Below are 22745 nucleotides of genomic sequence, written 5' to 3'. Positions count from 1 at the left end.
TCCTTTACGGTGATTTTCCCGGTTTCTGGGTCCAGACTGAATTTCTGACGGGCCTTTTCTGGAATGTGGCTGAAGACATAGCTGATCTGAGCATATGAACCTTCATCGTTGTCGGTGGCTTTAACCTGAAGCACTAAGGACCCCGTCGGTGCATTTTCTCTTAGGCTGACTTTGTAGAGTTCCTGAGTGAAAACGGGGGGGTTGTCATTGGCGTCGGAGACATTAATCCATATCTGGGCAGTCCCAGTTCTCCGCGGCTCTCCCCCATCCACAGCCGTGAGGATCAAGTGAAGGCTGGGCTGGCTTTCCCGGTCCAGGGGTTTCTGCAGCACTAACTCTGCATATTTATTGCCATCCCCGCTCTCTTTGACTTCCAGGATGAAATCCTGATTGGGGTTCAGCTGATAACTCTGCAGAGAATTCACCCCAATGTCAGGGTCTTCAGCATTTCCCAGGAGGAAGCGGGCACCTGGTAAAGTAGATTCACTCACCTCTAGTTTGATATTATCTTTTAAGAAACGCGGGGCATTATCGTTAATGTCCTGGATCGCGACATTTATGTGGAAAATGTTCAAGGGATTTTCCAGCACAGTTTCGAAATGTATGATGCAGAGTTGAGGTGTCCCGCAAATCTCCTCCCGGTCTATCCTGTCATTCACATAGACTTTGCCACTTTCCTCATTCACGCTGAAGTGTTGCTTTTTATCTACAGAGACAACACGGAGCTTCCGGTTGGGCAGTTCTCTCACACTCAGCCCCAAATCCTTGGCGAGATTCCCCACAAGGGAACCTTTCGCCATTTCCTCGGGAATCGAATAACGGATCTGCTCCGAGACCGCCCGACAGAACAAAGACAATAAGAAAGGAAACAACAGTACCTGCCGTGTGACTGCCCGGATCGGCTCTCGGCGCCTGATTTCCATCCCGGTCCCTGTCAGATTTGCTCTATTCTTGCTATCTTCTTTGTTTTCATTTATCACTTCAGGTTGAAGATATGTGCGATCACGTAGTGCAAATAGAGTCCGGATTGTCTTCTTCGCTGTACAGAGCGCTCTGTGACGGTTCCCTTTCCCCTGCCGGACTGGGAAGGTCTCTCTGCTGTTTCCTCTCCCATCTGCGCTGTGTGACGGAGCAATCGCACTGCTGGAGGCTCAGATGGATCTCCAGCTCCAGCCTTGGCTCCGCATTGGCCAACAGCGGCACTCTGAGTCTCAAAGGGAGAACTGCAAGAGCAGCGATTTTATTATGGGTGACGACGCAGCTCTAGGACTCTCGTGGGAGATATTTTTTTCTATTCAAAACGTATTGTAAGTGTACAGTGTTGTAAAATGATTTCTCTTAATGGTAAACAAGTGAATCACAGATGAGATGTAAAAATCTCGACTGTAAATAGTGTGTACGTATGTTTGTGTGTAGCCATCCATGAATCGTGCAAACCTCAGACATTCTTGAGTTTTCTGTATCGTTTGTGTGTATGTGGTGACAATGATTCTTTCAGTATATTTATATCTGTATATATGAATATGAATAGGCAGGAGAACTTTCCAATATTCACAAGTTCTATTCAAAGAATCACATCTACCACAGTCACTAATACCCGTGAGACACAGCCAATAGTGTTTGACAGAGTGTAGCATTTTTAACACGTGAGTGAAATGAGCGGGTTGAGTAGCCGCGGGCTCTAACCCTCAAAGTAAACTTCTGAACTGAGCCATTTTTTGAGTTAGCTTTAGAGTCTTATTGTCCGTTTTAGCTTCTCTTTTTCCTTCAAACTATTCGGTCCACTCACAATACACAGAGTGTTTCTAAAGCAACAAAAGAAAGTTTCCATTCTCAAATTGTACTATAAGTATATACTAGGCAGAGTTCTCCGACAGAACTGCCCTAAAAAGCACAGTAAAAGGTTCCCAAACATACCCTGAAATGTTCCAAAATGGAAGCATCTCTGGAAAGGTAAAATCAGTCCTAGTAAATCCGTATATTAAAAATTGCCCTACGGTGCAAAGATAAAATAAGACTGTCAAATATCCCTACACAACTGACAGATAAGTTATCTATAATTATCGGTCCACTCACCAAGGAAATTCCAGTTAGCCATTTTAAAATTATTTCTAATCCATGTGCTGTTGAAAAACATCTCGCTTCCTCGATAAACATGACTAAGAAATGTTAGAATATTTCTTCCAATACTAGCTGTGTTTAAAAGCATTAGTATAATCTGCCACACATATATGGCAACTTCTCAGGGCCCCAAACTAGGACACAAGACTATTATTTTTACAATAAATGAAAAAAATGTTCAAATAGTATCTTCATCCTAAATAAACATTATATAATGGTTGCCCGCTTTTCACTCAAGCTGCTGGTCAAATTTCTGGGCCCTGGGGAGATTCCAGCTGGAAGCAGAAGTTGATGGAGTCTGGTATTTTCTTTGATGCAGTCTTGTTTATGTACAATGAATGTACGAAGACCTTCTTCCCCAACGACAGGAGAACCCCCCCAAAAAAGGAGTAGTTTCTCAGCTTACAGACCCAAGACTCATAGCCAACACCAGACCCAAAACTCTCTCAGTTTTGTGCCTATGCGTTATGCCTCTCCTCCACCCCCCACACAAACATTACTCAGCAACAGCCCTCCGCCCACTCACTCCAAATTCCCGGGTGGGTTCACAACCCCCTTTTGCCCTGACAGCTACGTTACTTGAAAGGTGTATTCACACCCAGTCTCAAAGAGGATTATGATCGATGCAGTCACCAATACCTCTCAGAATAACATAACGTTAATTTCCTCATTATGGATTTTGAATGCATATAGTTTGCAATTACATCAAGTTAGAATTCAAGCAAGCTGGTTTGCAAATTAAAATAATATTGACAGCCAAGTCGATACCTATTCACCCTGCTTTACAACACCGTTCATACTCTCTGCCAATCTTTTTTTTTTTAAATTATGCCCGAATACCTTTATATTATTTCAGGCAATGAAAAGCATCCGTTATCACAGAATCCGTTATCCGTTATTCATCAGAACTCGTAAAGTGACACAAAACAAAACTTACAAGTTCTGACCAAATGCTCCGGGCGCTACAATGGCTTCCAAAACACTTCCAAATGAATTCCAAGAGCATTGTGCTGAATATAACATTCACTCCCCTATATATTTAGAATACTGCTATATATTCAAAAGTCCTTATATCTAAACACAAATAAGAAAGCGCCAAAATATCAGCTCACCTGAACGCAGGTCTGATCCCCTTTATTAATGTATAACTCTTCAGTCATTAGAATAGGATTCTTTATCTCGTAAGTCTGCTGACTGGTCACAGAATTTGAATAGTTTGATCTGGGAACGTTGAATTTGCTCTTTCTGGAGTCCGTGGTTAGAGAAACCTCATGTGAGTAGGAGTGAAGAAAAGCTCTGACTCCATCGATCCCCGCAAATTGCGAGACGGGAACTCCACTGAAAGTCACACTCGAGGAGTCAAACAGCTGCGAGTTTCTCCACCTGCGGAGCCTCAGGGCCAGTAACACTAGGATAAAGGTAAAGAACAAGCAGGAAACGGAAGCCACAGCGATCACCAAATACAAGGTGAGGCTGGACTGAAGGTCTGCAGGAGCTGAGAGACTGCTTAAATCGGAGAGGATTTCGGGGATGCTGTCAGCCACCACCACCGTGACAGTGGCCGTGGCAGAGAGAGGGGGCTGCCCGTTGTCCTTCACCAAAACCACCAGACTTTGCTTGAGCGCATCTTTGTCTACAAAGGAGCGCGCTGTCCTGATCTCGCCGCTGTGGAGTCCCACAGAGAAGAGCCCCGGCTCTGTAGCCTTCAGCAGCTGGTAGGAGAGCCAGGCGTTCTGCCCGGAGTCTGCATCCACCGCCACCACCTTAGTGACCAGGTAACCCGGCTCGGAGGAGCGAGGGGCCAACTCCACTCCCGTGGAGCCATCGGTGGGAAAGGAGGGGTGTAAGATGTGCGGGCTGTTGTCGTTCTGATCCAGTATAAAGACAGTGACGGAGACATTACTGCTGAGAGGTGGGGAACCCCCATCCTGAGCCTGCACTTGGAACCGAATCTCCCGGAACTGTTCGTAATCGAAGGAGCGCAGAGCGTAGAGAGCCCCAGTCTCGGAGTTAATGGAGATGGAGGAGGACAAAGGCACTTCGCTTCTGTCTCCTTCAATAATGGAGTAAGTGACTCTCGCGTTCTCCCCCCAGTCGGGGTCACTTGCCCTCAGGGAGAAAACAGAGACTCCTCTCGGGTTATTCTCCGTGACGTAGCCGGTGTAGGACGTTTTATCGAAAAGAGGACAGTTGTCGTTCCTGTCTAAAATCCGGAGTTGGATCGTGGTGGCTGTAGAAAGAGGAGGAGTCCCATTGTCTGTGGCGGTCACTGTGATGTTGTATGCTGCCACCTGCTCCCTGTCCAGGCCTCGGTCTGTCACCAGACTGTAATAATTCTCGAAGGGTTTCTTCAGCTGGAAGGGGAGGTCGCTGGCTGTGGAGCACGTGACCTCCCCGTTCTCTCCTGAGTCTGGATCTTGCACATTTAAAAGGGCGATGACAGTCCCGGTGGGAGAGTCCTCGGGGATCGAGCTGATGAGAGATCTGAGAGCGATTTTCGGAGCGTTGTCATTCACATCGCTAACAACGATTATAACTTTCGATTTGTCGAAAAGACCTCCCACGTCATGCGCTTGCACCTCAGTTTCATATAATGCAGCTTCCTCAAAGTCCAGTTTGCCCACGACTGTTATTTCACCAGTTTTAGGGTCCAAGTGGAACATTTTGGAAGCTTTGTCTGTGATTTTTTGGAAAGAGTATTTCACCTCTTTGTTGACTCCTTCATCCGGATCAGTGGCTTTTACTGTGACAACCGGGGAACCTTCAGGCACGTTTTCCCAAATACTCACTCTGTAGACAGGCTGGCTAAAAACTGGGGCATTGTCATTAGAATCGAGAACAATTACGCGGATTTGCGCAGTGCCGGATCTGACTGGATCTCCCCCGTCAGTGGCTGTGAGGATTAGCTTGTGAACGGCTTGTTCTTCCCGGTCTAGAGACTTTTCCAGCACCAATTCAGCGTATTTTATTCCATCAGATCGCGTTTCTACATCCAGTAAGAAATGCGTGTTACTGCTGAGTTGGTAGCTCTGGATGGAATTTAGTCCCATATCTGGGTCCTCTGCCTGACGCACAGAAAACCGTGATCCTGGGGCTGCTGTTTCACTAATTTTTAAATCGAATTCTTCTGACTGGAAGCTGGGAGCATTATCATTAATATCTGTGATTTCTACTTCGACCGGAAAAAGTTTCATTTTATCCTCCACTATAACCTCACAGTTTAACACACACTTCTCCACTAGGCCACAGATCTGCTCTCTGTCTATTCTCTCCGTGATGTATAAATGCCCGCTCTTGAAATCTAAAGCAAAGTACTGAGTCTTACCTCCGGAAACAATATGGACTCCGCTGTCTGAGAGCTGCTTTACATCCAGCTCCAGATCCTTTGCGATGTTCGCAACAAAAGACCCTTTCTTCATTTCCTCCGGAATAAAATAGGGAATCTGCCCAGAAACTGCCTCCCAAACGGTAACCAGTATCATGCAGAACAGGGCTCGCCCTTTGCAATCCCGGAGCCTTTGTGCATCTGCAGTTCCCATGGTAATGTGGAAACGCCGCAGATTCTCCGCCAGGGAATGTCTGCCAAATGTTTCCGAAAATATCGGGTGTTAAATCATAAGCCTATTTCAGCCAGTATCGTCCATTAATGCTTAGTCCGGAGAGACCCGGGGAGTGAGAGTCTGATCTCTGTGTTCTGTGCTATCTCACAGCGGTGCTGGGCTGGCTGGATCTCTCATCGCGTTTCTTCTCCCTGATTGGTGAACAGCGGCGCTCAGAGTCTCAACCAATTACTGCAGAAGCTCTTTGCTGGAGTTTGTAGATTTGTATTTATATTTGACACTTAATTTTTTAAAATAATCGGCTTTCTTTTTATTAGGTAAATATGAGTGTGATATATGCACAGGAAATCCACAAAACTGTTGTCAGTGACTAAACTTTTTTTTCCTTATAAAGACTTACTGATAATATTTTTGTAATTTTAATCTTGCTGCATATGAATTAAACATAACTCCCCTTTCCCCTGGAGTTATAATGTATATATGTAGCTTTTAAATATAAGTGATTTTTTTAGAATTTCACTCACTTACTATGTTATATAACAATATCCTCGTTTAGTAATCTTATATTTGATATATACATCTGCAGCATTAAATAATCTTTTGTTCACATTTCAGATATTTTGACTTGGCCAGATTCGTCATTTAATTCATAACATTCATTACCAAATCAATAGATGAAATGAAATTTGTAAGTGTTATATATGGGTGGGCTTTGTCAAATCGGTACTATAAAACAATTCGTAGTCTGTGTATTTCCCAGTCTGATAGCTTTCAAGTTCAATTTTGTAATATCTAGTCTAATTTTCCTTGCTAATGCTACCACAAGAGGAATATATATGCCAATAATGCATGAAGTCAAAATATGAAAGGAACACGTGTGTATATATATATATACACAACATACACATATACATAGGTAGATACCATATATGTAGTAGTAATATCCTTTTGATAAATTACAGAGCCATGAGATGAATAAGATCACATATTTCTTCAATTTGGCATGCATCTTTGAACACTTCAATTGCACTTTGACCACTACTGTGTGCCTTTGAGGACAACCTATGTTCTTATGTTCTAACTTCTAAGATTTCCAGACCGCCGAGTCCTTCAAAAATGAGGTATTCTGAAATATAAGCATTAGAGGGAAATGTTTCCTACTTCCCCTCAGTTGTGGAATATGCTCCTCCCCCGTTAAAATATTTAAACTAACCCCAGAGCCATTATAGTCAATATTTACTCATGCTCCAGGGACAATTCTAAGGATCGATATCTCGAGATTCTGGAGGGCTATTAGTAGATCTACGCTATTGAAAAGTAAGTGTTTAACACGTCCATTGAATTCAGCACTTGCTCCTAGCTCTGGAAAGTGCAAAGAGGGCCACCTCCAAAACATATCATGTGTACGTACAGAAATGCATTTTAAGGATTGTTATGGCCCCTATGATCTATGAATATTTGGATTCACGGTACCCAGGAAAACCTGGCTTGACAAGAGCAGATAAAGACAGAAAATACTCTACAACATTTTTAAATCTCCCAACCATTTGTAAAATATTTCCACCATGTAAATTGTGTGGTATCTGCATAATACATTATGACATTTTGTGAGGGTTTTTTTTATCATCACTTGTTTTAGTTGACCTGCATAATTATGTCATGGCTCTACCACTGTTAGGAAATAAAATAATCAAAAAATATGCCAATAACACCTTTATATGACACCATACCCCAATATCATCCTATAAAAGTCTCAAGAAAAAGATGAGAAGTCGGTCAAATATTTCATTATTTATGATTACAACAACCACCTAAAATCTTAAAGAAGAGGTGCTCAGAAAAGCATACAGAAGAGTATTAAAGAAAATTTGCATATTACAATTAGATGACTTTAATAGTTTTGTGCTTCTTCCAAAGAAGACATCTTACCTAAGTTGCATAAATATTTCCACATAATGTACTTATTTCAGTTAAACCTTTTGTAATGAGACGAAAGAGGCTCTGATTTGGAAAGTAAGAATGGATGTGCAATTAAGGAAGTGGATAGGGAATTGGGAAGCTTGAGTTTTATCTCAGATTCAAATGCAGAATTCCTCTGTGACATACTCAAATCACTTATATCCTTTGCCTCTCATTTCGTCATCTATAAACGGAGATAATCTTTCTCTGTCATGCAGGGATTTTTGTTCTGAAGACAAATTCATTTATATATGTGATACCTCAACCACTATGGAGATAAAAGCAAGAGATACACCTAAAAACATTAAGGCAGTATTTCAAAATGACTGCCTACAATGTAAAAATATCAGATTACCCATGAAAAAAGAAGCTCACCTCCCCAGTAGTCTCCGACTCAGCCTGTAAACATCCATTGCCCAGAAATGACATCCCAGAGCTGTCACTGAACAGAATATTCTCTGCCGTCTGGGCACTGGGTTTCAGGAAGGTACATTTATTCCTCCTTAAATCCGAGGACAAACACAGCTGGTAGGTGTAAGGCAAAGACCCATCTTCATAGCTTGGTGGGAACACAGAGCCGGTCTTTGGATAAGGGTCAGGACCAAAACACTGAAGCAATTTGGGATTTCCTGACCTTCGCAATTTCATCACAATGGCCAGTGTCACTGTCAGGAGGAACAAAAATGAGATCAGGGCTAAAGCCAGCACCAAGTAGAACTGTAAATCAGACTGAGATGCCGAGTCACCCGATTGGTCGCTCATTTCCGGAAGAGCCTCTTGGAAGTTCTCGGCAAACACCAGGTTGAGAGTCACTGTGGCGGACAGAGGCGGCTGCCCGTTGTCCTTCACCAGGGTGACCAGCCTGTGCTTCACGGCATCTCTGTCCGCAAAGGCGCGGGCTGTCCGGATCTCCCCGCTCTGCAGCCCCATGCTGAAGAGCGACGGGTCCGTGGCCTGGAGCAGGTGGTAGGAGAGCCAGGCATTGTGTCCCGAGTCAGCATCCACCGCCACCACCTTAGTCACCAGATAACCTGCCTCAGCCGAGCGAGGCACCATCTCGAACAAGGCGGAGCCATCGGCTCCGAGCGAAGGGTACAGGATGCGAGGGGCGTTATCATTCTGATCCACAATAAACACCCTGACGGTGACATTGCTGCTGAGAGGCGGGGACCCGCCGTCTTGGGCCTTCACTTGCATCTCAAACTCCCGGAATTGCTCGTAGTCGAAGGAGCGCTGCGCATAGATCGCACCGGTCTGGGAGTTAATGGAGATGTAGGAGGAGAGAGGCACCTCTTCGAGGTTGCTGCTCAGGATGGAGTAAGTGACTCGGGCGTTCCGGTCCAGATCCCGGTCTGAGGCTTTTACACTGAAAATAGAGGCCCCCGAGGGATTGTTCTCTGGCACATAGGCGGTGTAGGAAGGTTTCTCAAAGACAGGCGCGTTGTCATTGATATCCGAGATCTGCAACAGGATGGTTTTCTGGGTGGAGAGTGGGGGAGAGCCTTTGTCTGTGGCGGTGATTGTGATATTGTACTCCTGGGTCCTTTCTCTGTCCAGGGTGCTGTCTGTGAGGAGCTTGTAGTAACTGTTAGACGAAACCACTACTTTAAAAGGCAAATTGTGTTGGATGTGACAGCTGACTTCTCCGTTTTCTCCCGTGTCTTGGTCACGAACTTTGATCAGAGCTATCACTGTCCCGGGTACTGAGTCTTCAGCTACCGGGCTGGACACGGATGTAAACGTCAATTCCGGGGCATTGTCGTTTTCGTCAAGAATTTCTATTTGAACTTTCGAGTGAGCGGATTGGCCACCCCCGTCCCTGGCTTCTACGCCCAACATGTATTTATGTGTGTCTTCAAAGTCTAGAATCCGTGTATTTGTAATTCTTCCTTCCTCAGGATCTAAAAAAAATAATGTACGTGCATTATCTGGTATGTTGCTGAATGAGTATGTGATTTGGGAATATAACCCTTCATCCTGATCCGCGGCTTTCACCTGAAGCACTAAGGAGCCCCGTGGTAGGTTTTCCCTCAGACTGACTTTGTAGATCTCCTCACTAAATACGGGGGGATTGTCATTAGCGTCAGTGACATTAATCCTAATATAAACCGTCCCGGATCTGACTGGATCTCCCCCATCCACGGCCGTCAGAATCAAGTGTTGAGAGTTTTCCTTTTCGCGATCCAAAGATTTTTCCAGCATTAATTCTGGGTATTTATTTCCATCCGGGCTCTCCTTTACAGCCAGGGTAAAATGCGGGTTCTTGCTGAGTTGGTAACTCTGCACTGAGTTGACCACAACGTCTGGATCTTGCGCAGATTCTAGTGGAAACCGCGCACCAGGCAGTGCTGATTCAATAACTTCTAAATCAATGTGGTTTGCCTTGAACCGCGGCGCGTTATCATTAATATCCTGGATCGCTACATTCACATGGAACACATTCAAAGGATTTTCCACCACAGTTTCGAGTGTCAGGACACAAACGGGTGTCTCCCGGCATATCTCCTCCCGGTCTATCCTGCCATTCACATACAGGTTGCCATTTTCCCCATTCACACTGAAGTATTGCTTTTCCGAATTGACACGGAGCTTTCGCTGCTGCAATTCTCTGATATTTAATCCCAAATCCTTGGCGAGATTCCCCACAAGGGAACCTTTAGCCATTTCCTCAGGTATGGAATAACGAAAGTGCTCCGAGACCGCCCGGCAGAACAAAGAGAATAAGAAGGGAAACAACAGTACTTGCCGTGTGACTGCCCAGCTCGATTCTCGGCGCCTGATTTCCATCCCGGTCTGTGCCAGATTTGCTCTCTCCTTTCCTTGTTTTGGTTACATCTGGTGTTTACAAATCCCATCAGGCCAAAGGAATCCACGGCAGAGGTATAAACATTCTGGTATTGTGTGTTCTAACGGCAGTTCCCTTTTCTCAGCCGGACTGGAAAGGTCTCTCTGCTGTTTCCTCTGCGATCTGCGCTGTGTGACGGAGCAATCGCACTGCAGGAGGCTTCGGTGGATCTCCAGCTCCAGCCCTGGCTCCGCATTGGCCAACAGCGGCACTCTGAGTCTCAACGGGAGAACTGCAAGAGCAGCGATCTTATCAAGGCGCCGGTACAGTACTACTCACAATCACGTAGATTTGCTTGTTTTGTTTTGTGCTTTCTCTTCTTATTTGTATGAAAATGCAAAACATGTAGTATAGTAAAAGCATTGCAGTGAAGTATAAACAGCTGTGTTTCTTAACATAAGTATAAATTTAAAATCTAAATGCTTTTTGAATATATGTGTGTGTGTTTGTGTCTATTTTCGGACAGTGTAAAACTTAAAATCATTGAGATTTCTTTGCCTTTGTTTGCATATATATGCGTGTATGTGTGGGTGTACGTCTTGGTGTGTGTCTGTGTAATGAATATGTACAAGAACAACAATTTCCATGTAATAACCACATCCTCCGCAAACACTCCTATGGGTGAGATTCAGCTAAGCGCAGTTCTAAAGCGATTGACTGAAAGCAATAGTTTTTAAACCCAATAGCACCGAATAGAGTGATTGCGGGTTCAAAATATACATCTAAACTCCCGAGCAAAACTATTTTCGTGGTTAGCCCTTATTGTCCCTTTTAGGTGATCTTTCCTTCGAAAGTAATCTGCCCACTCAGAATACATAGGTAGTTTCTAAAAAGTACAAAGAAAATTTCTCTTGAGTTGAACTATAATGAGAAACCAGGTCCTTTTCTCTCATAGAACTGTGCTAAAGAAGACTTTGATAGTTTTCCACACATTCCAAAAACTAAACAGGAATGGAAAAGTGAAATGACAAAAGAACATTATTATTGCAGGAAATTTAAAAGAATGTCGAAATAGTCTCTTCTTCTTAACCAAATATTTACATAACTTTAGTTTCATTATTATGCATTTCTACCCTGTATTATTTGCAATACGGAAAGTCAGATGAAATCATATTTGGAGTTAAATATCCAATATTTATATTAATATTATAAATATTATAAAAATAAGTTAATATTGAGAACTGTGCTGTCACTGAAACATTTTGCCCTTCAGTAACATTCTTATTCTCTCTGGAAATCTATGTTTCTAAAAATATAGGAAAATGTCCTTACTTTGTAATATCTCAAGTAAGGTAATTTATATAGTATCACAGATTAAAGACAGACTCAAGTTTTGAACAAATCACGGTTACATGAGAACTGCAAAAGGGAACTATGAAATCCTTTTTCTAAATGGGTTCACAATGTAAATATTATTACATAAAATATATTTATATATACATATCAGTCCAGTACTCTGAGGACAACATTGACTCCAAACTCAATTCAGAATAGCATGCTAAAGTCTGGTTCGGATGATCAAAGCTTTAAAAGGAAAACGTCTAGTATCACCGATAACCTCTCTCGCTCTCGCTCGCTCTCTCTCTCCAACATTCTCTCTAAAACGCTTGATTTATTCTGTAATTCTCTAGCGATTAGCAGCTAGCTGCATTTACATATATAAATCACAAGATTAAACAAATATTAGCTGACCTGAATGGACGTCTGATCCCTGTTATTGTCTAACTCTTCAGTAATTAGAATACGATCCTTTATCTCACAAGCGTGCTGACTCGTCAGAGTATTTGCATAGTTTGATTTGGGAAAGTTTAACTGGCTCTTTCTGGAGTCCGTGGTTAGAGAACCCACATGTGAGCAGGAGTGAAGAAAAGCTCTAACTCCGTCGATCCCCACAAACTGCGAGAGGTGAATTCCACTGAAAGTCACACTGGAGGAGTCAAACAGCTGCGAGTTTCTCCACCTGCGGAGCCTCAGGGCCAGTAATACTATGATAAAGGTAAAGAACAAGCAAGAAAGGGAAGCCACAGCGATCACCAAATACAAGGTGAGGCTGGACTGAAGATCTGCAGGAACTGAGAGGCTGCTTAAATCGGAGAGGATTTCGGGGATGCTGTCAGCCACCACCACCGTGACAGTGGCCGTGGCAGAGAGAGGTGGCTGCCCATTGTCCTTCACCAAAACCACCATTGGTTTTTTTGCTTGAGCACATCTTTGTCTACAAAGTAGTGTGCTGTCCTGATTTCACCGCTGTGGAGTCCTACAGACAGGGCCAGCCCACAATATTTTGGGATCTGAGGCAAGAAGCTCAAATGTCGCCTCCATGCCCCCACACTTGGGCCAAAACTTTGAAAGGTCTCAGTTCTGCCTACTTCCTGTTCTACTCCTCTCGTGGTACTGCTCTGCTACCTACCCCAATAAAGGAGAACTAACAACTTAAAATGCCTTGTTCAAAAATTTTAAGTAACACTTAACTTTCAAATGCCTGACCAGCAAATGCAACTTTTCCTGTCTGCATAGTAAACACTGGGATTATTATCTGTTTGAATAATCAAAGTGGTGCTTTCCGTGCCTTCTTGCAAAGATTTGAACTGCTTCCTGAAGGTACACGGTCTGGGCCAGCTCATGCTCTATTGAGATGGCTACAAGGCTCATCAGCTCTCCTGTGTCATTGCGGAGCATAGATGTGTTTTTATTAACTTCAGCTTGGAGAAGCTGTGTTCTCCACTGGCAACTGTTACAGGAAGTGTTAGAAGTATGCGCAGAGCAACAAAAGCATTTGGAAAGAGGGTGGTCATCTTATTTATGCACACATATTCCAGAACAACCTTTGGAGTTGATCCTGCTGAAACGTATCTTGAAAGGGCTTTCAGTTCATCACCTAAATAACTCGCATCAATATTGTGCATGTCATCATGTGTCAGTACTGTCTCTAGTGCCCTGCATTGCTGGTGTAGGTCTTCTTGAGGTACAGTGAAGAGTTTTGGAATATCATACAACATCCCAAATATACTGCTATGTTCTTTGAGCTGAAACATTCTTCAACTGACTGTATTGCACAATCTAGTACCTGGTTAAAGAAATCAACTTTGAACTGTTGTTTAGGGTCTCTTATGGGATTATCCCGTGCCTCGTAATCAAAATGTCTTCTTCTTCGGTGACTCTTGTATTCTTGAATGGGTGGGAAAATAGCTTCAGTGTGAAGTTCCTCTGCCAACTTCTGTGCATTCTTCAGAACATTTTGAAATACCTCATCTGACCGGTAAGACTGTAGGTATGACTTTGCTTTGTCCAGTTGTTCCATTGCTCCAGATATATCAAGGTCAACACCTTGGAGTCTTTTGCTTACAACATTTATCTCAAACAGTATGTCATGCCACAACACTAAGCCACACAGAAATTTGAAGTTATGTATGTTTCTGGTGATTCCATTTCCCTCTGCCACTGTTCTCCCATGAACAGTTCCTGTCATAGCATTATCCTCCATAATCGCAACTATGGAATCATCTATCTTCCCAATTTGATGTTTGATAGGCTTTATTGCCTCCACTCGACTTTCCCATAGTGTGGCACTCAGTGGTTTCAGTGTCAGAGAGGATGTTTCCAGATGTTGCTTCAAAATTTTCCATCTATGAGTTGATGCAGAGAAAAATACATAGATGCTTTGAATTACATTAAAAAATTCAGCAGCCTCACTAGAACCTGATGCTGCATCACTGACCATCAAGTTCAATGAATGAGAACTGCATGGGACAAAAAAAGCTAGAGGGTTTAACTCTCGGATCTGTGTCTGCACTCCTCTGTTCTTTCCTCTCATGTTGGCACTATTATCGTAGCCCTGAGCTCTCATGTCAGCTATCACAATTCCCATATCTCCCAGCTTTTTAAGAAGCTCATTTCTCATACCAACTCCTGTAGTATCATCAATGTCAATAAATTCTAGAAAATGCTCTCTGACAGTCACCATTGCAGGGACATTTTCACTAGGTTCTGTTCTTGTTACAAAATGCACCATTAAAGTCATTTGTTCCATATGGCTGATGTCAGGTGTGCAGTCCAGAATAACAGAGTGATATCTTGCTGACTTCAGATCTGCCACAATCTTCTATTTGACTATTGTTGCCAGTAACTGTATGATCTCATTTGAATTGTTTTTCCAAGGTAGTGGTGTGTGTACATTTCTTGGGTGGTGACTCTTCTTAGATGCTCCTGGAATACAGCATCAAACTCAGCCGTCAGCTCCACAATTTTAAGGAAATTTCCATTGTTTGGCACATACAGCTGACCTGAAGTGCCATGCAGTGCTAGGTTTTGGGTAGCAAGCATTCTCACAGTGGCAATGCATCTTTTCAGAACATTTTGCCAGTAAAGCAATCTTCTCTTGATGCTGATCATCTATAGTGGCCTCTAACCTTAGTCTCATCTCAAGCTCTTTCCACCTATGGAATGCTCTCTGGTGATTTGCTGTCTTCTCATGGCATGCCAGATTTCTAGCCAGATTTTTCCAGTCCTTTGTTCCTGTAGAACCCATTGTGTCTGGAACATTAGACTGGAGGAGTTTCCAAGAAAAACAGTATGCAGCATTCTGGGTTTTTGAGTACATAAGCCATGGCGTCTCCACTTTGTCACCATTGGGGATTTCACGTCAGTAATGTGTTGGATGGAACCTTCTATTTTCATTGTCTTTGGGGAACATGAAGTTTTTCACTTGCTCTGGCCCATGCAGTACAAGGAAGTCCCTCAGGCTACTGCTCAAGTGGGTCCACAGTCCTGGATCATCTAGACTTAAAGAACTAAACTCAGTAGCAGCTGTTTCTTGCACCTCCACCACACTCTTCTCTGATCTACACTTTTCTTCAGGAATGTGCATGGTTACATCCATTTGAGATGGAGATATGGATGCTGCAGTAGCTGCCAGGTCACCTGCACTCTGACTAACTGGAAGATCAGGCATCACCTCACCACTCACATCCTCACTGGGGCCGGATGGCTCACCATGAACATTTGTGTCTATGTATCTCAAGAGAGCTCCTTCCTGCTTAGATAGAAAAGATTCCTTTGCTTTCTTGCTTTTTCTGAATGCTGCTCCTGAGGGGTGTTTTCTTTCACTCATGACTGCTGTTCTGTGCCAGCTATCTTGGCTCTTAACACTCAATTGAAGGGGACAAATAAGCAGGCTGGTAGCAGGGCCTGAGTGAGGGAAGATATCAGTGTCTTAAGGGCCTAACTGGCTCCTACTACTTCAGTTGACTGCCTGTTCTCCTCAAGTGGGTTCAGGGAAGCAGCAGGAAACAGGAAGCTCCCTGAGAAGCTGGTGTTAATCAGTCCAGGTTCCGGGGGGTGCTAGAGAGGTACATAAGAGGCTCCTCCTCCTCTCTCTCCCTGCAGCTCATGCTGCGTTCCGTTATTCCCTCTCACCTTTTCTCCTGCACACCTGTTATGTCTCTTGTGCCCTCCTTCCTCCACCACAGCACTCCATCTTCTCTGTGCATCTAGAGCAGAGAGAATACATCTGCACCAGTGGCAGACACAATTTTCTACATCTGGGTCCTACTGGCATCCCTCCCCCCCACAGTCTGGCACCTGAAGCAGCAGCCTCAGTTCGCCTCATGGTAAGGCCAGCCCTGCCTACAGAGAAGAGCCCCAGCTCTGTAGCCTTCAGCAGCTGGTAGGAGAGCCAGGCGTTCTGCCCGGAGTCTGCATCCACCACCATCACCTTAGTGGTCAGGTAACCTGGCTCGGAGGAGCGAGGGGCCAACTCCATTCCCCTGGAGCCATCGATGGGAAAGGAGGGGTGTAAGATGTGCGGGCTGTTGTCATTCTGATCTAGTATCAAGATAGTGATGGAGACATTACTGAGGAGAGGCGGTAAACTCCCATCCTTAGCCTGCACTTGGAACCAAATCTCCTAGAACTGTTCGTAATCAAAGGAGTGCAGAGCGTAGAGAGCCCCAGTCTCGGAGTTAATGGAGATGGAGGAGAAGAGTGGAGCTTCCTGGATCTGACCCTCGGTAACTGAGTAAGTGACTCTGGTGTTGTCATAAATACACATAGGAAAGCTGTACTGAATTGCCTTACCTTTAAGGGGTTAATCAGCTCAATTAACCTAGTTGGCACATGACCAGAAGGACCAATGGGGAAAGAAGATACTTTCAAATCTGGGGGTGAGGGGAGTTTTCTTTGTGCTCTCTTTGTTTGTTCCCTCTTTGGGTGAAGAGAGAGACCAAGCAGGTAAAACATCTCATAAAGACATACCTGACATGATACATGTAAAATTACAAAAATTGTAGTAATGGCAAGGAAATGTGTTAGATTATCTTCTGTTTTAGCTTGTGAATTTTCCCTATGCTAAGGGGTATATTATTCTTGTTTTTAGAACTATAAAGCTAAGTCCAGAGGGGAGTCCTTTTTATCACCCTGTAAAGTTACCTTCATCCTGATTTTGCGGAGGTGCTTCTTTTACTTTTTTCTTTATAATAAAGTTCTTCTTTTAAGAACCTGATTGATTTTCAGTGTCCTAAAAACCAAGGGGTTTGGTTTGTGCTCACATTGTAACGAATTGGTTAGTATATTATTCTCAAACCTCCCCAGGAAAGGGGGTGAAGGGGCTTGGGGGAATATTTTTGGGAAATAGGGACTCCAAGTGGCCCTTTTTCCTGAATTTTTGTCTAAATCACTTGGTGGTGGCAGCAGTACCATCCAATGATAAGGAAAGGATTTGTTCCTTGGGAAAGTTTTAACCTAAGCTGGTAAAAATAAGTTTAGGGGGTCTTTCATGTGGGTCACCACATCTGTACCCCAGAGTTCAGAGTGGGGAGGGAACCCTGACAGGTGTTCTCCCCCCAGTTGGGGTCACTCACCCTCAGGGAGAAAATGGAGACTCCTCTCAGGTTATTCTCTGTGATGTAACCTGTGTAGGATGTTTTATTGAAGAGGGAACTGTTGTTGTTCATGTCTAAAATCTGGAGTGGGATCGTGGTGGCTGTAGAAGGAGGAGGAGTCCCATTGTTTGTGGCAGTCATTGTGATATTGTATGCAGCCACCTGCTCCCTGTCCAGGGCTCGGTCTGTCACCAGACTGTAATAATTATCCAACAATTTCCTCGTCTGGAAAGGGAGGCTGCTGGGTGTGGAGCAGGTGACCTCCCCGTTCTCTCCTGAATCTAGATCTTGCACATTTAAAAGGGCGATGACAGTCCCGGGGGGAGAGCCCTTAGGGATTGAGCTGACAAGAGATGTTATTGTCAATTCTGGAGTGTTGTCATTCACATCGCTAACAACTATCACAATTTTGGATCTGTCAAAAAGACCTCCCCCGTCATGGGCTTGAACTTCAATTTCATACAACTCAGCTTCTTCAAAGTCCAAGTTCCCCACGACTGTTAATTCTCCCGTCCATGAATCCAAGTGGAATATCTGTGAAGCTTTATTAGTTATCTTTCTGATTGAGAATTTTACCTCTTAGTGTATTCCTTCATCCGGATCAGTCGCTTTAACTGTCACCATCATGGACCCCACAGGCATATTTTCTAAAACATTAATTTTATAAGCAGGCTGACTGGTACTTTGTCTGACTGGTGAAAACTGGTGCTTTGTCATTAGCATCATGAACAATAACATGGATTTGCACAGCGCCAGATTTGACTGAATCTCCCCCGTCAGTGGCTGTGAGGATTAGATCATGAACAGCTTGTTTTTCACTTTTCCAGCACCAGTTCTGCATATTTAACTCCATCTGATCCAGTTTGCATATCCAGAGAGAAATGCCTATTACTGCTGAGGTGGTAGCTCTGCAGAGAATTTATCCCTAAATCTGGGTCTTGCGCCTCCTGCAGGGGAAACCGAGATCCCGGTGCTGTTGTCTCGCTGATTTTTACTACCGATTCTTCCGCCTGGAAGTTAGGAGCATTGTCATTAATATCTGTGATTTCAACTTAAACTCTATAAAGCTTCATTTTTTCTTGAACTACAATCTCAAAATCTTCTACATCTAATAGCATGATCACAGTCCCGGATGGACAGTCCTCGGGGACTGAATTGAAGAGAGACCTGATAGTAATTTTGGGAGCGTTGTCATTCACATCATTGACCACAAGAACAACTTTTGATCTGTCGCAATGGCCTCCCCAGTCATGCGCTTGCACCTCAATTTCATATAACGCAGATCCCTCAAAATTCAGGTTCCCCATGACTGTCATTCTGCCCTTTTTCGAGTCCAAGTGGAATATTTTGAAAGCTTTCTCTGTTATTTTCCTGGATGAGTATTTTATCTCTTTGTTGACTCCTTCATCCAGATCAGTGGCTTTTACTGTAACCATCCTGGAACCTTTCTGCAAAATTTTCCAAAACGTTCACTTTCTAGACAGGCTCAGTAAAACCCGGCACATTGTCACTTCCATCGAGAACGATAATTCTAATTTGCACAGTGCCAGACCTGACTGGATCCCCCCATCTCTAGCTGTGAGGCCTAGATCGTGAACAGCTTTTTCTTCCCTGTCCAAAGACTTTTCCAGCACCAATTCGGCATATTTTACTCCATTTGATTTATTTTGCACATCGAGAGAAAAGTGCCTATTACTGCTGAGCTGACAGCTCTGGAGAGTATTAGTTCCAAAATGTGTGTCCTGCGCTTCTGGGAGAAGAAATCACGAGCCCGGAGCTGTTGTTTCACTAATTTTTATCTCAATTTCTTCTGCTTGGAAGCTGGGAGCATTGTCATTAATACCTGTGACTTCAATTTCAACTCTATAAAGCTTCATTTTATCCTCCCTCCACTATAACCTCACAGTTTAACAGACACTCCTCCAGCCTGCCACAGATCTGCTGTCTGTCTATCCTTTCTGTGGCGATTAAATGGCCTCTCAAAATTCAAAGCAAAATACCAAGTCCTACCTATGGAAACAAGGCAGACTCCATGTTCTGAGAGCTGCTTTACATCCAGCCCCAGAGTCTTTGCGACATTCCCCATGAAAGATCCTTTCTCCATTTAGTCCAGAATCAAATAGCAAATCTGCCCAGAAACTGCCTTCAAAACGGGAACCAATATAAAGCAGAACAGGGCTCGCCCTTTGCAGTACTGGAGCCTTTTGTATCTGTCATTCCTGCAGTGACGTGGAGAAGCATCTGATTCTCTGTCAGGGGAAAGATCTCTGTTTACAGTTTATCTTTGGGAGGGATAGCTCAGTGGGTTGAGCATTGGCCTGCTAAACCCAGGGTTGTGAGTTCAATCCTTGAGGGGGCCAGTTAGGGGATCTGGGGCAAAAATTCGGGATTGGTCCTGCTTTCAGCAGGGGGTTGGACGAGATGCTATCCTGAGGTCCCTTCCAACCCTGATATTCTATGATTCTATGAAATGTTTCCAAAAATATCAAGAGTTAAACGAAATCCAATTTCAGCAAATATCATCCTTTAATGTCATCCAGACCCAGTGAGTATGAATCTGTTCACTCTGTGTTCTGTGCTGTGTAACTGCGGGCTGGGCTGGCTGGATCTCTCATTGCATTTCTCCCCCTGATTGGTGAACAGCGGCGCTCAGAGCCTCAACCAATAACTGCAGCATCTCCGCGCTGGAAATTTTAAATCGGTATTTTATATTTGAGATTTAATATTGTAAATAAGCCACTTTCTGTTTATTTGGTAAATATACCTGATACCGAGGGAAGGAACAAAATGTTGGGTGGTGGGGGATCTCACTTTATTCCCTTGAAAGAGTTACTGATAATGTTTGCTGTAGTTTAAATATGGTTGTGTATGAATTACACATACTCAGATTTTTCTAGACTTATCAGATATATCTTTTAATCTAACAGTCCATCTGTTTGACTGTCATTTGTGTTCAGTTGTCATATTCTAATATCCTTTTAAGTGACCTTATTCCTAACATATATATATGTCACACGAAGTAATATGTTGTTCATATCTCAGATATTTTGACTTGGTCAAATCTGCCATTTAAGTCCCAGTATTCATTACCAGCTCAATGGATGAAATAGGAATACAGAAAACATGAGCGCTCACTATGGATGAGCTCTGTCAAATGAGTGACATAAAATAATCTGTACTCCATAAATCTTCAATTCTTGTAGTTTTAACATTCAGTTAACAATTGAGAATAGAATGAGAGGCTTCATTGAAAATTATACCAGAAGAGGGTAATAATGCATAAATGCAAAATATGAACTGACAAACGTGTATTTATATACAGATTCCCAACACACACATATACAGATATATTCCACATATCTGGTAGTAATACCAGTTTGACAAACTGCCTACCCATATAATGAATAAAATCACATGATTATTTGGTTTATCCTGCACCTTTGGCCACTGAGACTCACAGACTTCAAGGCCAGAAGGAAACCATTGTGATCATTGAGTCTGACAGCCTGCACACTGCAGGCCACAGAACCTCACCCACCCATGCCTGTGATAGACCCATAACTTCTCACTGAGTTACTGAAGTCCTTAAAGTTCTCACATCCTCATGATTTAAAGATTTCAAATTACAGAGAATCCACCATTTACTCTAGTTTAAACCACTAAGTGACCCGTGCCCCATGATGCAGAGGTAGGCAAACACCCCTCCTACCCCCCAGAAGTCTCTGTCAATCTGACCACTGGAAAAATTCCTTCCCAACCCCAAATATGGTGATCAGTTGGATCCTGAGCATGTTGGTAAGACCCACCAGCCATACACCTGAGAAAATATTGTCTGTAGTAACTCAGAACCCCCTCCATCTAGTGTCCCATCTTCAGCACTTGGGGATATTTGCTATTAGCAGTCGCAGATAGGCCACTTGCCATTGTTGGCAATCTCATCATACCTTCCTTTCCATAAAATTATCAAGCTCAGTCTTGAAGCCAGTTAGGGTTTTTGCTTCCATTGTTCCCTTTGGAAGTCTATTTTAGAACTTCACTCCTCCGATGGTTAGAAATCTTTATCTAATTTCAAGACTAAACATGTTGAGGGCCAGTTCATATCCATCTGTTCTTGTGTCAATATTGGTGCTTAACTTAAATAACTCATTTCCTTCCCTTGGTATTGATCCTTCTGATGCATTTATAGAGAGCAATCATATCTCCCCTCAGTCTTCTTTTGGTTAACAAGCTAAACTCCCAGAGTCTCCTGTCAGTGTAGATCTTCCATTCCTCTGATCATCCTAGCAGCCCTTCTCTGCACCTGTTCCTGTTTGAATTAATCTTTCTTAAACATGGGAGACCAGAACTGCACACAGTATTCCAGATGAGGTCTCACCAGGGTCTTGCATAATGGTAATAACACTTCCCTATGTTTACTGGAAATACCTTGCCAGATGAATCATAGGATTGCATTAGATTTTTCATGGCTGCATCACTTTGGAGGCTCATAGTCACCCTGTGATTGACCAATACACCCAGGCCGTTCTCCTCCTCTGTCACTTCCAACTGACACATCCCCAGCTTATTGCCAAAATTCTTGTTTAGTCCCCAAGGGCATGACCTTGCACTTTACACTATAAATTTCATCCAATTTCTATTACTCTAGGTTTCAAGAAGTTGATGAATCTTCTTGTATGATATTCCAATCCTCCTCCATATCGGCAATACTTCCCAACCTTATGTCATCCAGAAATTTTATTAGCACACTCCCATTTTTAGTGCCAATGTCATTAATCAACATGTTAAATAAGATTGGTCCTAAGACTGATTTCCCTCCAAACTGACAGTTCACCTTTCAGTATGATTCACTGTAGTTTCCCCTTTAACCAGTTCCTTATCCACCTTTAAATTCTCATATTAATCCCTATATTTTCCAATTTAACTAATAAGTTCCCATGTGGAACTGTATCAAATGCCTTACTGAAATCCAGGTTGATTAGATTTGCTGCATTTCCTTTGTCTAAAAAATCAGTTATCTTCTCCAAGAAGGAGAGCAGGTTGGTCTGGCATTATCTACCTTTTGTAAAACCATGTTGTATTTCATCCCTGTTACTGTTTACACCTCTTTGGCCTTACCTACGTTCTCTTTCAAAATTTGTTCCAAGACCTTGAATACAATTTAGGTCAAACTAACAGGCCTGTAGTTTCCTGGATCACTTTCTCCCCTTTCTTATAAATAGGTACTATATTAGCAATTTTCTAATCATAGGTCATGGCCCCCAAGTTTACGGATTCATTCAGTTGCCCTCTGTCCACCACTTAATCTTTCATGACAACTTGTGAGATCCCAAGCCACTGACCACTTCAAAAATTGGAAATGTTTCCAGAGAAATATTTCCTTTC

The 22745-nt window shown here is 43.2% G+C and overlaps 2 protein-coding genes and 2 pseudogenes across 23 annotated transcripts in view; all 4 read right to left on the bottom strand.

Annotated features, from left to right (window-relative positions):
* Nucleotides 1-22745, bottom strand: part of LOC102931528 (protocadherin gamma-C5) — a 361684-nt gene that overhangs the window by 106098 nt on the left and 232841 nt on the right. The window contains exon 1 of one of the 22 annotated variants that reach the window (XM_037907143.2): nt 8016-10631. The exons of 20 other annotated variants lie outside the window; for them this stretch is intronic. In XM_037907143.2, the coding sequence (XP_037763071.1) occupies nt 8016-10427 (2412 nt within the window). In that variant the 5' untranslated portion in view covers nt 10428-10631. Of the gene's footprint in view, nt 1-878; nt 1138-8015; nt 10632-22745 lie in introns of those variants that run through there. One more of the 22 variants, XM_037907149.2, reaches the window with a different exon arrangement.
* The window catches only part of LOC102936717, a 274924-nt pseudogene that overhangs the window by 93740 nt on the left and 158439 nt on the right, over nt 1-22745 (bottom strand).
* Nucleotides 3225-5738, bottom strand: LOC122466835 (protocadherin gamma-A12-like). Its single transcript, XM_043552936.1, is given in 1 exon segment — nt 3225-5738. A coding segment is annotated over 1 exon segment (2514 nt).
* On the bottom strand, nt 12169-20969 carry LOC102939436 (annotated as a pseudogene).

This window comes from Chelonia mydas, chromosome 8 (genome assembly GCF_015237465.2).
Source record: "Chelonia mydas isolate rCheMyd1 chromosome 8, rCheMyd1.pri.v2, whole genome shotgun sequence".
NCBI lineage: Eukaryota > Metazoa > Chordata > Testudines > Cheloniidae > Chelonia > Chelonia mydas.
Note: the sequence above shows the minus strand (reverse complement) of the source record. Positions and strands in the feature narration are given on the sequence as shown.